The 14,876-nt window shown below is 40.1% G+C and overlaps 1 protein-coding gene across 1 annotated transcript in view; it reads right to left on the reverse strand.

Annotated features, from left to right (window-relative positions):
* UBXN4 (UBX domain protein 4) overlaps positions 1-14,051 on the reverse strand; it is a 49,399-nt gene extending 35,348 nt beyond the window's left edge. Inside the window, exons 1-5 of the mRNA XM_004703882.4 lie at positions 13,936-14,051; positions 4,827-4,929; positions 4,013-4,041; positions 3,409-3,527; positions 2,261-2,435 (exon numbers count right to left, since the gene is read on the reverse strand). Coding sequence (XP_004703939.1) covers positions 2,261-2,435; positions 3,409-3,527; positions 4,013-4,041; positions 4,827-4,929; positions 13,936-14,017 — 508 coding nt within the window. The 5' untranslated portion in view covers positions 14,018-14,051. The remainder of the gene's footprint in view (positions 1-2,260; positions 2,436-3,408; positions 3,528-4,012; positions 4,042-4,826; positions 4,930-13,935) is intronic.
* Positions 14,052-14,876: the final 825 nt, after the last annotated feature.

Genomic DNA, 14,876 nt, shown 5'->3' on the forward strand with positions numbered 1-14,876 from the left:
GACAACAGAAAAGTGAGTGAAGGGAGACGTTGGACAGTGTAAGATATGACAAAATAATAATTTACAAATTATCAAGGGTTCATGAGGAAGGGGGGAGCGGGGAGGGAGGGGGAAAAATGAGGAGCAAATTCCAGGGGCTTATGTGGAGAGCAAATGTTTTGAGAATGATGACGGCAACGAATGTACAAATGTGCTTTATACAATTGATGTATGTATGGATTGTGATAAGAGTTGTATGAGTCTCCAATAAACTGATTAAAAATAATTTAAAAAGAAAATTAATGTCTATTTGAGAAGCTTTTTGTTTGCAATGATGTCTTACCACCTCTTTCTTAAGCATTTGAGATGTGGTCGATTAAAATATGGCCCATCTAGCCATAACTCTTTATGTGATGTATTACAAATTCATGATACTTTGCGTATGGGTTATAATCCTATTTTTGAGGGAGTTCCCTGCTATTCTAATACTCAGTTTTAAGATGTGGTTAAGTCCTGACCTTAGCAGAGGGTGTGAACCAAGTCACATTCTTTATTTCCTTGGGATAGAGTCAGCTAAGATTAAAAAACACACCTCCATCCAAGCTATTCCTCTGTTTATTAAGAGCCATCACAGAGAAAAAGCCCAGGACCATTGGAAGAAGAGCATGTTCCAGATCTCTATCTGAAGTGACAGAGGCCGAAACCAGAGGCACCAGATACTACGGCACAGAGACTATGGAACAAAGCAAAGGAGCCAGGCCAAGACCAGAGGCCAAGGCAAGAAAACCAAGACAGAACAGAGGAATAGCATCAATACTATGGGACTGTGAAGCATAGCAGTACACTGGTTTCCTGGTCCACAGTATCAAAGGCCAAGGGATCACATGGCTGAGGACCAGAAAGAGCGACTTGGCTGCTGGCTATGAGGGACTGCTATGGACCATTGACTGTATCCTTATAGTTTACTGATTCTGGCTTGTGGGAACCGATTAATTTCCCTAATAAACACCCATAATTGTGTTTTTAATCTGTGTTCTGTGTAGCCATTACAACAAACTATGCTAGAGTTCCATGTGAGGAACAGTCACTGAATTACAGATGTAAAAGTAGTTGATAATGATATCTCTAAAGTGAATCAGAGACATACATAAATCATAGATGTATGAAATCTAGGGATCACACAATCTAAGAACAACTAGTTCTTATGACATGGTCCTGCTTGATACTCACCTTCCTGGTATGAAATTTGGGGACCACACACTTACTCTAAGAACGAGTAGTTCTTATTACATGGTCCTGCTTGATATTCACCTTCCTGAAAAGATCACTGAAGATATGAGTGATTTAGCAAAGTGCGGTGAAAAAACCAGAGGGTGCATGGCTATCAGAAAGAATAGTGTTTGGAATCTTAAAGGCATGTCTTAAAACAAGCAGCCATCTAAATGTGGTGTCAACTAAACCTCGTGGAAGAAGCACACCCGCCTGTGTGATCCAAGGATTGTATATAACAAAATCCAAATCCAAAGGAAGGAATGGTATCAGAGCTTAAATTATGAACACCAGTGTGCAGAAGGCAATGGATGACAATGGAAACCCAGAAATCCATTTGCAGGCTCCCACATAGATTAAGTCTCAACGAACCCTTCTGACGATGGTCGAAGGATGTGAACAACCTTCCTATCAACACAGAGTACTGGAAAATCAATTATGACCAGAGTAGGGAGTTAAATAAATGTAACACCTTATAATTTGATTTCTCTTTTGATCCATTTTAATGTTGTTTCAGTTTCAATATTTTATTTTTGATCAAAGCTTTTCTGCTTTCTAATTTTTATTGGGTTATTTTTGGTTTGTTTCTTGTTTACGTTTTGTATGATTTTCTGTACATGAAATCCAAGATAAGTAAATTTATAGAGAAAGAAAATAAACTAATAATTACCTAGGGGCAAGGGTAGGGGTAGGTCAGGAGAAATGGGGAGCTTATAACGAGTACAAGAAGAAAATGTTTTAACAAATGTACAAATGTGCTGGACAAAATGGATGTATGTATGGATTGTGATGAATTACACAAGCCCCCAATAAAATAATTTTTTTTTAAATGAAAGAAAATGTTTTGAAATTGATTATGGTAATGAATGCACAACTCTTCTTAAAATGAATGAAATATTAAATTATATGATATGTGAACTATATGCCAAGAAAACCATCTCAAAATGAATGACTGCCCATGTTTTGCTACATATCTATTTCACCATAACCATTCAAAAGAAGGAGAGAGAACCTGTTGCACTATCAGACTTAGCATCAGAAGTGGGTGGTGTCTCAGGAAGCTGGACATTTCTGGACTGAGGGTTTTCAGACGTGTTGTTAGGTTCAAATGAGGCAGACAGAGTAGAAACGGAACTTTCTGATGGGCTCCCATTTGCAACTGCTATTTCAACTTTCAGTGAGTGCATCTAGGGAGGAAACAAATTGGGAATAATAAGAAAAGAATAAGCTTAATTAACTATGGCATATTAAACCAAAATATGAGTTGAACCATTTAATAATCTGCCATAGGTAAAAGTACTACATTCTCTATATGCAGATGAATCTAAAGTGACACTCTAAACGTAACTTAAACACATTGTGGAATTCAAGTGCAAGCGAGAGTGGAAAAAGACTTTTAAAGCATACTATTGACTTTCATTAAAAGCAGACCTCAAAGAATTGAGAGCCACTTCATTTCATTAGAATTCAAGTAAGATGCAAATGAAAAAGTATCAGATAAGGTCCTTAAAATATATCTTACAATAGTATTAGGATGATAATGTGAGAGCAATTCTCCCTCACAACTGAGTATAGGCAGTCCCAGGTTACATTCACACAACCCATAGTTAGAAACTAGCCTCTGTATAAAGTTTATTATATTAAAATATTGATGTATGCAACTCACATAAAATTATTATTACTACTGTATTATTATGTTAGCAGTATTTTCATGCATCTAGAAGTGATTTTTTAAATGTTTTTTATGCACAGAAAGTTACACTATACGCAAAAATAAACATGAGACTGACATTATATAGGAACATACCTAACTTTTTCTGATTTACATACAAACTCGACTTAAAGACATACTTATGAACAGAACTTGCTTGTAATCCAGGGACTGCCTATAATGGTGATGTGCATCATGTGATTGGGGGAAGGAAGGGAAAGAGGGAGAGGATAAAAAGAAGAAAGAAGTCATTCAAGTATAGGTTACAGGCATCATTAACTTCAAAATGCTGCTTTCAAAGCAAGTTCATTAAGACAGTATTTACTACCTTAGAAATTTCGTGGCATAGGCAGGTTCCTGAAAATAAAAGAGGGGCTCCAAAAAGATTCCAGTGTCAAATGCCCAATACATCATCCACATGGAGGCAAAGAAACACTGTTCCTTCTCACCTGTCGGACTTTGTGAATTCTGGTAACAAGTTCATCTGCAGAAACACTTCCTGCGATTACTTCCAAGGGAATTCCACTGTCTCCAATAAAGAAGCTGGACGGAACACACACTACAGGGTCTGTTCAGTGTGATTAAGTCTAACAATTCATAAACAACAGAGTGCTAATTTCATGCAACAGTATTAATAATAAAGCAAAGTATCATTGTGAATTTCATAATATAATCAGCTATCATGTATAAGAAATTCACCTACCATATCTTCTACTAACCACTACATACTACTACACACGTGTGGGTGAAGAACATCTACATTTCCCTGTATGACAACTTTCTTCTAATCCAGCTTGCTACCAGGTGCCTTTTGACAGCTACTTTTAATATTCCAATCAAACTCCTCCATATTGCTTTTAAGATATTCACTATGTTCCCATTTGCCACAATGTAGTATATCAAAGGATATTTAATAACATAGTTTCCATAAAAGAGATGGATTATTTTCTAAATGTATGGATGTTTTTTACACATTTTATCAATTAACCAAAGAAAGCTAAATAAGCCATCTAATAAAATATATCTAAAATTGATTCTTCTATGAAAGGATACAGATTTGTGAAAACTGCAGGCAGGCCTCACTGTAAAGCAAAAGCAAAACCAAAGTAAGCAGACGAATGCAACGTTTTGCGAAATGATAAAGTGTTTTTATTCACTATGTAGTGTGCCAATCAAGGGTATTTCTGCGAAACCACCAGCTCCTTTCACGGGCACCAGGTCCAAAGAGATAATTGCAATTATTATTTTGCAAGACATTTTGCTTGTTTTTTAATTATCTGCCCTAAAAGCCCCATTAGCTCTTACAACCTTCCAACTGTTATCTGGATCTGGTTTTCAGTTGTTAATTGTAAGAGTAGCTGAAAAGAACATGGGGAGCTTCCTTATGTCTACTACTTCTTCGTATGTTTGAAATTTTCTATAATAGAACGTTAAAGAGGGCAAGAGAAGGACGGAGAAATGAGTATACAAACGAGTGCCATAAAGGACCTATAAATCTCTTCATTCCTACTCCACTCTCAAATACAGAATCCCAAAGGGTGATTGGTCAATTTTTCAGAAATAGTCAATGTATGATTACAGTTCCTTCCAAGTTCTTGGGAACCGAGGGCCATGGTCCTCTTTGCTTTCCTGGTACATGTGCCACAACTCTTTAGAAGACTTGGAGAATTTCACGATTTTTTAATAAAGATAATAATAATTACTGTGGAAAATGGAAGTCAGAATTTATATTGGAGCAGTCCCCAATTTACCTTGTACATCCAAAAATGCAACATCAATATCCTCCTAGCCCAAGAAAATCACCATATAGCACCATCAAAAAGCATACTCACATAGTTAAGTCATGAGATAGAAAATATAAACAAACCTTTTAGTATCGATTTTAATAGCAACAAAACTGTCTGAGGATGCTTCTGTCACTTTCTCATCTTCCCAACAGGCAGCCATCTGTGTAGACTGCTCATCATTACCTGTAAAACATTTCATGGAGTTTTATCAAATCAATTCTGACTACAAGTTCTTCCTCCTGAAAATTTTCAACTTGAAATAATATAGTTCCATAAATAGCATTCCCCATCAAATTTGAAAACGGGTTTCCCTCCAAAAATGTAAAGTGTGACTATTGTTGACATCCATTTAAATTATACAAAGTAATTTCTTTACATGAAGATAACATTCAAATTATAATGCAAACATCACATTAAGAAGTCATCAATGAAATATCTATTTGGACTTTTGTAGATAATGTGATTTCTGAAAGCAAAAGTACAATATACTCTTACTATTCCAACACCTTTCTGTTGCAGTTCAATGTTTCTTTGACATCAGAGTATTTCTTTCCCAAAATTCCTCCAAGGTAGGCAGAGCCAACTCACTGCTATTGAGTCCATTGTGAATCACAGCGACCCAATAGGACAGAGCAATACTGCCCCTGTGGGTTTTCGACGCTATAAATCTTTCCAGGACCAGAAAACATCTTTCCCCTGTGGAGTGGCTAGTGGTTTCAAACTGCTCAACTTGTGATTAGCAGCCCAACTTGAGGTAGGTTCAAATCTGTTGAGAGCTTTGGACTTGCTTTTACAGGTACGAGAATTATCATTTTGCAAAAGTTATACTGATCCAAAGTAATCTATAGTGACAGAATTCAGCACAACAGCTACCCTGGTTGTGAAGTAGCCTTATTCTGGTGTGCTGGAAATGTTCTGTATCTTGATCTGCATGTATTATAGGTTGATTTACATATAAAAATCCATTGAGATGGCCACTTTATAAAAATATGCACTTTACCACTGTATGTTATACCTCAAAAAAAGAAATGTTCCAAGAGTTAAGCCTTTCAAGACCTAGATTTATATAAATATATCAAGACTATTTCAAGTTTAACTTGTAATGCCTAGATTTTAGCATAATAACTTCTAGAAGGGAAGTATCCAACCCCCCCAAATTCCCCTTCTCCTTTATTTAAATAAAGCTATGTATTTAAATTTTTTTATTAAAAAACAATTTTATCACCTTCAAAGTACTCTCCTTTACACAACACATTTGTCAAATCTGTGATTCCATTCTTGGAAACATTTTTCAAACTCATCTGTCTGGATGGCTGACACTGACAGCACCTCCTTCATTTTTTCCTTCACCTCTGCAAATCACTGTCCTTTCATGTCCCTCTTCATTCAAAGAAACAAAAAAAAAATTGCACAGAGTGAGGTCAGGTGAGTAAGGTGCATGAGGCAAGAGAGGTATGCTGTTTTTTGCCAAAAACTGACCCACTGTCTGTGTGAGCAGGTGCACTGTGGTGGTACAGTCCCCTGTTATGCAATCTTTTCAGAACATCTCAAAAGAAAGCATGATTAACAGTCTGACCTGATTGAAGGAATGTCAAGTGCACTATCCCCCTCACATTAAAAAAAAAAAAAAAAAAAGCATCCTCTTGATCTCTAATTTCAGTTGACGCGCTTTTTTTTGAGCAAGGTGACAATGAAGTCTTCCACTGGCTTGATGTTTGCTTTCGGGGTTGTTAAGAAAAACACCATGTCTCATCACCAGTAATGACCCTGGGGAAAAAGTCTGGTCGATTTGGAGCTGTTCTTTCAAAGCACGGCATGTTTCCAGTCAATGCTCTTTTTTCTGGTCAGTCAGAAAGAACCCGAGGCACAAATTTCGCAGCACCCCTCTCATTCCCAAATATTCCATTAAAATGTACCAAACCAAGCTCCAAGACAGTCTGGATAACTTCCTCATCTCTTCCGTAGTCAGTCATTGGTCTTCAAACACAAGTGTACACATTTTGTTGACATTTTCATCCATTTGGGAAGTTGACAGACATCGGAACAAGGTTTGTCATCAACTGACATTTCACCTTTTGTGAAATGAGAAAACCACTCATATACTTGAGTTTTTCACATAGCACGGGCCTTGCAAGCTGTGTTCAACATCTCAACAGTTTCTGCAGCATTTTTCTCAAGCAGGAAACAAAATTTCACAGCCAAATGCTGTTCTCTTAATTGGCTATCACAAAAAAAAAAAAGAGGTTCAAGTGAACCTGCTATTACAAAAAAATTCATTTTGACCAGAGAGAACCTTCCCAGGTGAGGCCACCGGTTCCACTAACTCAGAGCCTGCTGCTTGTTGCTCACCTGGCAGGGGAAAAATGTGTACTAGGAAAGCTCTGCCCCTTGGTGCTTTTCCAGTTTTCTTTGGGTACCCCCGCTGAGGTGGGCAGAAGGAAACTTACCTCATAGTTAATTAAAACATTTGAGGGTAGCCAAGCCAAGTGCTTTCTCAAAGGTAAGTAAACGGAATTTACAGATTAAAAAACGCTTTCAGGACACAATATGAGTTTTACAAAAGTGAGATCATTCTATATTCCTTCTGCATACTGCTTCCACCTCCCTTGGCATCTGTTTATGGTAATTCCATCCTTTCAATTCTCAGGCCAAAAATCTTAGTTATCCATTTAGCTCAGATGGCTCTATTTTTAAGATATAAACAGAATTTAACCATCTTGCACCACTTCTACTACTAGGACCCTGATCCTAGGATCCTAATCCAAGACACTACTATATACCATCTCCAAGACTACAAGAACTCCTAACTGGTCTCCCTACTCTTAACACAACAATTTTCTTTAAAAAGAAAGTCAGATCATATCACCCCTCTTTAACATATTCTACAATAGTTCCCTAATTTCCTCACAGTTCAAGCCAAAGTGCTTACAATGGTCCACAATGGCTGAACTCAGGCCTCCAGTCATCTCTGACATCTCTTCCTTTTATTTTCCCATTCCCTTTGCTCCAGTCACATTGGCTACCTAGCCTCAAAACAGACTCTAGCCTTAAAGTCAGTGTATCCCATGTCTGGAATGCTCTTCTTCCCAAGAGCTACCTGATTAACTCTCAAATCTTTAAGTCTTTGCTCAAATATCATATTCTCTATAAGGCCTTCCTTCCCCTAATTACCGCCTTTAAAATTACACCTTTCCAACATTCTCAAAGCTTCCTTATCACTTGCCTTTTTCTGCTCCTGTAACATGGATTATCTCTTAGTATATGGTTTTATTATGTTTATTGTTTATGGTCTGTCTTCCCCTACAGAATGAAGGCTCTTTGAGCACAAGGGCTTTTTTTGTTGTTGTAATTCAAATGCCTACAATAGAACCTGGAATATACAAGCTATCTGGCATGGAATGGGCATTTAATTAAGTACTTTGTGCAGAGAGGAAAATTATGCAATTATAGAAAATGGTATTGGAAGTATCCTGGCATTCCAAAAATGTACTTAACTGTACTGCTGCACATTTGGATACATTTGTTTGAGATAAGATCCAGAAATAGGAGCTTGAAACATTTGGTCATGGAAAGTGAACAGGAACAAGAGCGCATCCAAAGACCAAGACCAAAAACAATGATCCACTGGCAGACTACTATAGATGGAAACCCTGGTGGTGCTGTTCTAAGTATTGGACTACTAATCTCAAGATATGTGGTTCTAATCCACCAGCTGCTCCAATGGAGAAAGATGAGGGTATCTTCCCCCACCCTCAAATTTGCAAAGCCTTAGAACCTCTAGGTCACTAGGAGTTGAAATAGATTTAATGGCAGTAGGTTTTGGTTTGGGTGTTTTAAATATTGGAGAGACAGAGTAAGTAAAAAAAAAAACCTACCCTTCCTGAGTATATCTTCCGAGAATATGGGTTAAGATGTGTAATTCCATATTATTGACTTGACTACCTAAAACTATCTACATAGGGCATTTTTACTAAAAACACTTCTTGAAGAAGGCAATGAAGAGAGAGGGATCCTTTTCATTCTTTCAAAAAAATTTTTATTGTTCATTATTTATTGCACATATGCAATGCATTATTTATTGCACTTTATCATTAGAGTTTAATCTAAATTAAACTCTAATGATAAAATTACCTGGGTGGCCAAATAGCTATATGCTTCACTATTAACCAAAAAGTCAGAGGTTTTTACCCACCCAGCAGCACCTTGAGAGGCAAGCCTGCTGATCTGCTTCCTAAAAGTCCCTGCCTAGAGCACAGTTCGCCTTTGCATCCTGAGTCCGAATCAATTTGAAGACAACAAATAACAAAATCTAATGGTAGGAAAGACCAGATTAAACAACAACCATAAATATATGGTCACAGTAATAAATGCTATGAAGAAAATAACAGAACTATGAGAGAAAATGGAAGGCCTTTAGTCAGAGAACCCTTCTCTGAGATGACATTTAAAAGACTTAAGAGGATCTAAGGGCTGAGACCAACTGAGACAGAAAAAGTTCACCATGCAGAAGGAATCGTGTGAAAAGGGCCCGAGACAAGAAAGAACATTGAACTTTTAAGGAAAGGCCGGTGTGATTGGGGTCATGAACAATGGAGAGCACAAGATAAGCACAGAGTGAAGAGTTAAGCAGGAGCCAAATCACACACAGGGTCATAGAATCTATGCCTAAGAAGTTTGGGTAGGTTGTTATTGATGTTCTCCTAAGTATAATGGAAATAAGCAAGGCAATGACTTTTTAAAAAATAAGAAACTGTGTGAAAACAGGATACAAGATGATGGTAATATTAGCAGAAGTAAGGAGACCAGTTTAGAGAGAATTTCAGTGATCTGGTGAGATATCACTATATTGGGAATCACATGCTTGCTATATCCATGTAAATTGTTATGTGAATCAAAGTACACTCTTGAGACCAATCTTCCAGCTATAAGGAGATCTTTAAACATTATTCCATATTTTAAAAATTTCCCCATCTATTGAGTTGTGAGAGCTAAAAACAACCCTAAATTCAAGCAATATTCTTCAAAGTTATAAACAAAGCTCTAGGCAATTTGTAAGGATTGCAGTTTCATGACTCCATTGTCTATATAGTCCTGGAGTGACACTAATCCTACTTAAGACTTGGGGATTAATTTGTTAAAACTGTAGAAAAGCCAACAGCATTTCAGAACAGGTCAATGGGTAGACACTTTTGTCAGGTTGCAAATGGGTCTTCCAATAAACATTCTAGCTATTAAAATTCTACATGCTCATCAGAAAAATTTTAAAAGTTTAGTCCCAAAGGATAAGCCCTTCAGTGTTATTTTAGGGGTTATGAGTTGGGCTGTTAACCACAAGGCAGGCAGTTTGAAAGCACAAGCTGTTCCTCAGGAGAAAGATCAGGCCTTTGACTGCCTTAAAAAGTTGCCGCCGCCACCCCCCAACTATCCTGATCCCAATTCTACCTTACAAATCCGGCTGGACCAGAGGATGTACACTGGTACGTACAGACAGGAACTGGAAACACAGGGAATCCAGGAAAAATGAACCCCTCAGGACCAGTGGTGAGAGTGGTGATACTGGGAGGGTGGAGGGAAGGGAGGGTACAGGGAAGGTAGGGTAGAAATGGGGAACTGATTACAAGGATCTACAACAGAAAAGTGGGTGAAGGGAGACATCGGACCATCTAAGACATGACAAAATAATAATAATTTATAAATTATCAAGAGTTCATGAGGGAGGGGAAAAAATGAGGAGCGAATACCGGGGCTCAAGTAGAAAACAAATGTTTTGAGAATGATGAGGGCAACAAATGTACAAATGTGCTTAACACAATGGATGTATGTATGGATTGTGATAAGATCTGTATGAACCCCCAATAAAATTATTTCTAAAAAAGTTGCTATCTTGGAAACCTACAGAGTTAGTTTTAACCTGTCCTATTGGGTGGCCAATTTGAGGGCAATAAGTTCGTTTTTGCTTTTCTTCTAAGTATTTCCAAATAGGTTTCAAATACTGCTAATTAAATGTAGGATTTCTTCTTTATCCTAAGAGCACCTTCTTGTAGGAAGACACACTAACAACCTGTGATATGCAAGCGGTTATAATTAAGACCACAAGATCAAAGACTACAGCCTTCAGTACAGGTTATTCCTCAACATAAAGAAAACAAATCCTCTGGGTTGGGATGCTTTCTTAATGTATAATTACCCTTTATATAAAATATTCTTTTATACAGAAAAAAAGAAAAGAAAACAAATCCTCATAATGGGGCCAACAAGGAGCATCACAATGAACGGAGAAAAGAATGAGGTTGTGAAGGATTTAATTTTACTTAGATCCACAATCAATGCCCATGGAAGCAGCCATCAAGTAATCAAACAATGCATTGTACTAGGTAGATCTGCTGCAAAATATCTCTCTAAAGGTGTTAAAAGGCAAAGATGTCTCTTTAAAGACTAAGGTGATCTTGAATCAAGCCATGATCTTGAATCAGTCACTCCATATGCATGAGCAAGCTAGGCAATGAATAAGGAAGATCAAAGACTGATGCATTGGAAGGATGGTGCTAGGAAGAATACTGATTATACCACACAGCACCAGAACAAGGAACAAGCCTGTCTTGGAAGAAGTACAACCAGAATGCTCCTTAGAAGTGAGGATGGCAAGACTTCATCTTACATACATTGAACATGGTATCACCCACCACCCATCCACCCTCATCAAGTGGGTTCCAACTTACTATGACCCTATAAAGTTTTTCCAAGGCTGGAAATCTTTCTGGGAGCAGAGAGCCTCATCTTTCTCCCTAGAAGAATGTTGTGGGTTTGAACCACAGACCTTTCTGTTAGTAACACTTACACATTGTCACCACTTGGATATATCATCACTGAAAAACTCACTGCCATTGAGCTGATTCTGACTCAAAGTGAGTGACCTGATTAGGCAGAGTAGAACTCTGCCACTTTGGAGTTCTGAGGCTTTAAATCTTTCTGGGAACCTCATAAAGCCTCATCTTTCTCCAGGAGAGCTACTGGTAGGTTTGAACTATTGACCTTGCAGTTAGCAGCTCAATGTATAACCTACTGTGGTCCTGTTAAAAGAAGGGATCAATCCTTGGAGGGTATCATGCTTTATAAAGGGGAAAGTCAGAGAAAAAAAGGAGGTAAGAGTGAAACAGGGACTGCAACAATTGACTTAAACCTAGCAAAGGTTGTACAGAAGGTTTAGGACCCGATGGTGTTTTCTGTTGTAAGCAAGGTTACTGTGAGTCAGCACTAACTAACAAGCACCTAAAAACTACCTTTTAGAAACACTTCTCACTGAAACTCACTGCCATTTGACCCTACAGACAGGGCAAAACTTGCCCCTGTGGGTTTCCAAGACTGCAACTCTTTACAGGAATAGAAAGCCCCATCTTTTTCCTGCAGTAATGGTTAGAGACCACAAATTGTGTTTTTGTTTAACAATGTAATTATCACAATCCTAGGTTTCTTAATTTTTACACATTTTAAAATAGTAACTACAGAAAAAGCCTATAAGTGTTGCTTCTCCTTAAAAAACATAACCACGTTTTTTAGAAACTGCTAAAAATTTTACCAAGCCATAAGGTGCAGTCCGTTTTTATGACCCTGGTGCATGTCACTTAATGAGTGTGGTTTCCTCATCTATAAAACAAACAAACTCACTGCCATCAAACCGACCCCAACTCAACAGGGGTCCATCACAAGTCCTTCTTACCCACCAAAAGGATCAGTAAAATTTTTTATGAAAAACAGTAACAATCTAAAATCTTATAAAACTACTATTGTACAAAGAGCCCTGACCAAGTAGATCAACAATTTAACCCATCAGTAGCTCTATACCAGATGGGGCAGCTGTCAGCTTCCAAAGACTTCTATCCTTGGAAACCCTATGGAGTTCTGTCCTACAGGGTCACTGTCATTTAGAATCCACTCAACAACAATGGCTTCCATTTTAATGTATTCTTTTGACAAACACCAGTGTCGTTTAGTTTTCTTTAGTCTACTTTTTCTCCTCTACAGGATTATAGCGGTTATTTATTTATGGAGAGTATAAGTAACATAACTCCAAAACTCACATTCTTCCAATTAACAGCACTGGGCTGAAAATTTAGCATAGCTTATTAGCTTTTTCTTCACTGTAGAACACGAAGTTACTGAACTAGTTATTTAGCCTCCCACGAGATGAATGAATTAGGAGCAAACCGTTATTAAGCACAAATTAATTAAAGAATACCACATTTCAAATTACCATTAGTCACAACACTGACTTGATTCATATGGTGAAACTCAGTAAAGCCAAAAAGACAGTGTCTTGTCAATAGAGGTTTCCGGATATGAGCATAATGGCACAAAATCACCCTGAGCCACATACGGTACAGTTTTAATACACAGACTCCTAAGTTCGAAGATTTCTGAGGAGGAGGGCAACACCGAGAAGTTAAGGCCCGAAAGTCTCCTCCTTTGGAACCAACGGTAAAAGTCAACTTACAATGATGAATTATTCCACATTAGGCTCTTCCCACCTAACAAATGTCCTTCAAAATCCAAAAATCAGACCTACAATCAGTCCCAAAGTTTGCCTCCCAAGAATCTACGGGGCCCGTAACCGTGACTATCAGGTGGTTTCCTTTTGTTGTTCAACGATGACACAGCTTTTCTTGCTGACAGTCCACAACGAATTACGAACTCACTAAGTGCCTACGGCCTGTCCCGCCCCTGCCCACGCGGAAACGGCAGGACACCCCAAGTGGGTCCTCGGGGGCAGAGAGCTGTCCGGGCGGCGCCCCGGAGCGGGGCAGAGCGCCAGGGCGGTGTTCACCCACCCCCCGGGCAGCGGGCTCGGCGGGGCGGGGCAGGCGCCCGCGGACGCGCTGGTCTGGCGGCGAGGCCTGTGCGCCGCGCCGCCTGCCCTCCCCGCCCCCCCTCCCGTACCGCCCCCCCGCGGGGCGGGCTCGGGCAGCGGTGGCCGGGCCTAGGCCTGCGGAGCCCCAAACCGACGATGCCCCGAGCGGGGCTGGGAGTTGGGGAGGTCCCCTTGTGGGGAACGCGGTGGGACACGGCCCCAGCTGGTGCGCCCCGAAGGCCCCTCGCCTCAGGGAGGGCAGACAGGCGGCTGAGCACAGAAAGGGTGGGGAGTGGGCCGGAGGGGGGAGTCCCGACCGCATCTGGGGCCCTCGCCTCCTTCACCTGACACGAACACCACGAAGACCGAGCCATTACTCTTGGCCAACGCAATGGCGGACGGAATGGAGCCCTGGAACCACAACATCGCTCCCTTCAGATCCAGGCGCTCGCACGGTGTGTTGTCGTCCCGGTCGCGGAGTTAGCCCCGCCCTCCCTCGGAGGTCGGCCCCCGCTGGTCCAGACCCCGCCTTCGGCTCCGCACACGCGCGCGCGCCCGTCAGCGGCCCCGTGGGAGGTGCGCCAGCGCGCCAGCTAGGCGCTCCCCGCATCACGTGATGCTTCACGCCATCTTCAGCCTTTCGCACCCGTGCCTTGTCAGGTTGGCGAGTCAGTACGTGCGCGCGCCCGGGAAGGCGCCGGCTCGTAGTCCAGGAAGTAGAAGAAAGCGGTAGGAAAGTTGACTGGCTTCTGAGGCTACCATCCTGAAGCATGACGGGAATTGTAGGCCTCTTGGGCTTGTTCTCTACTGCGTGGAAAATGACAATGTAGTTTCCAGGACAGTGAAATAATCACGAAACACAAGCTGAAAAGGGAAAGACAGCCTCACTAAAACTCTCAATGTGGAGGAAATCATCCCTGCCGAATTTGGAGTTTGCCTAATGGGGGAAAATGTAATACTCTTACCATTAGTGACCATGGTGTCAGATCGGGTACTTTCTATGATGGAGTAATGAAAACCCACTCACTGCCCTTGAGTCGATCCCAAATCATAGGGACCCTAAAGGACAGAATAGAAATGCTCCCTGGGGGTCCTGAGACCGTAAATCTTTACAGAAACAGGTAGCCTCAGCTTTCTCCAGGGAATAGCTTGTAAATTAGCCTGACCAAGGCATAATCAGCTACACCTCCAGAGCTCCTCACAATGAAATACAGACAAACGATTTTGCTTTCAACTTTTTTGTAAGTGTCTTATCACCAAGATGCGACATTTTGTGGCTGAATTC

The sequence above is a fragment of the Echinops telfairi genome, unplaced genomic scaffold, assembly GCF_000313985.2.
Source record: "Echinops telfairi isolate 266 unplaced genomic scaffold, ASM31398v2 ScPeMD7_4;HRSCAF=17, whole genome shotgun sequence".
Lineage (NCBI taxonomy): Eukaryota > Metazoa > Chordata > Mammalia > Afrosoricida > Tenrecidae > Echinops > Echinops telfairi.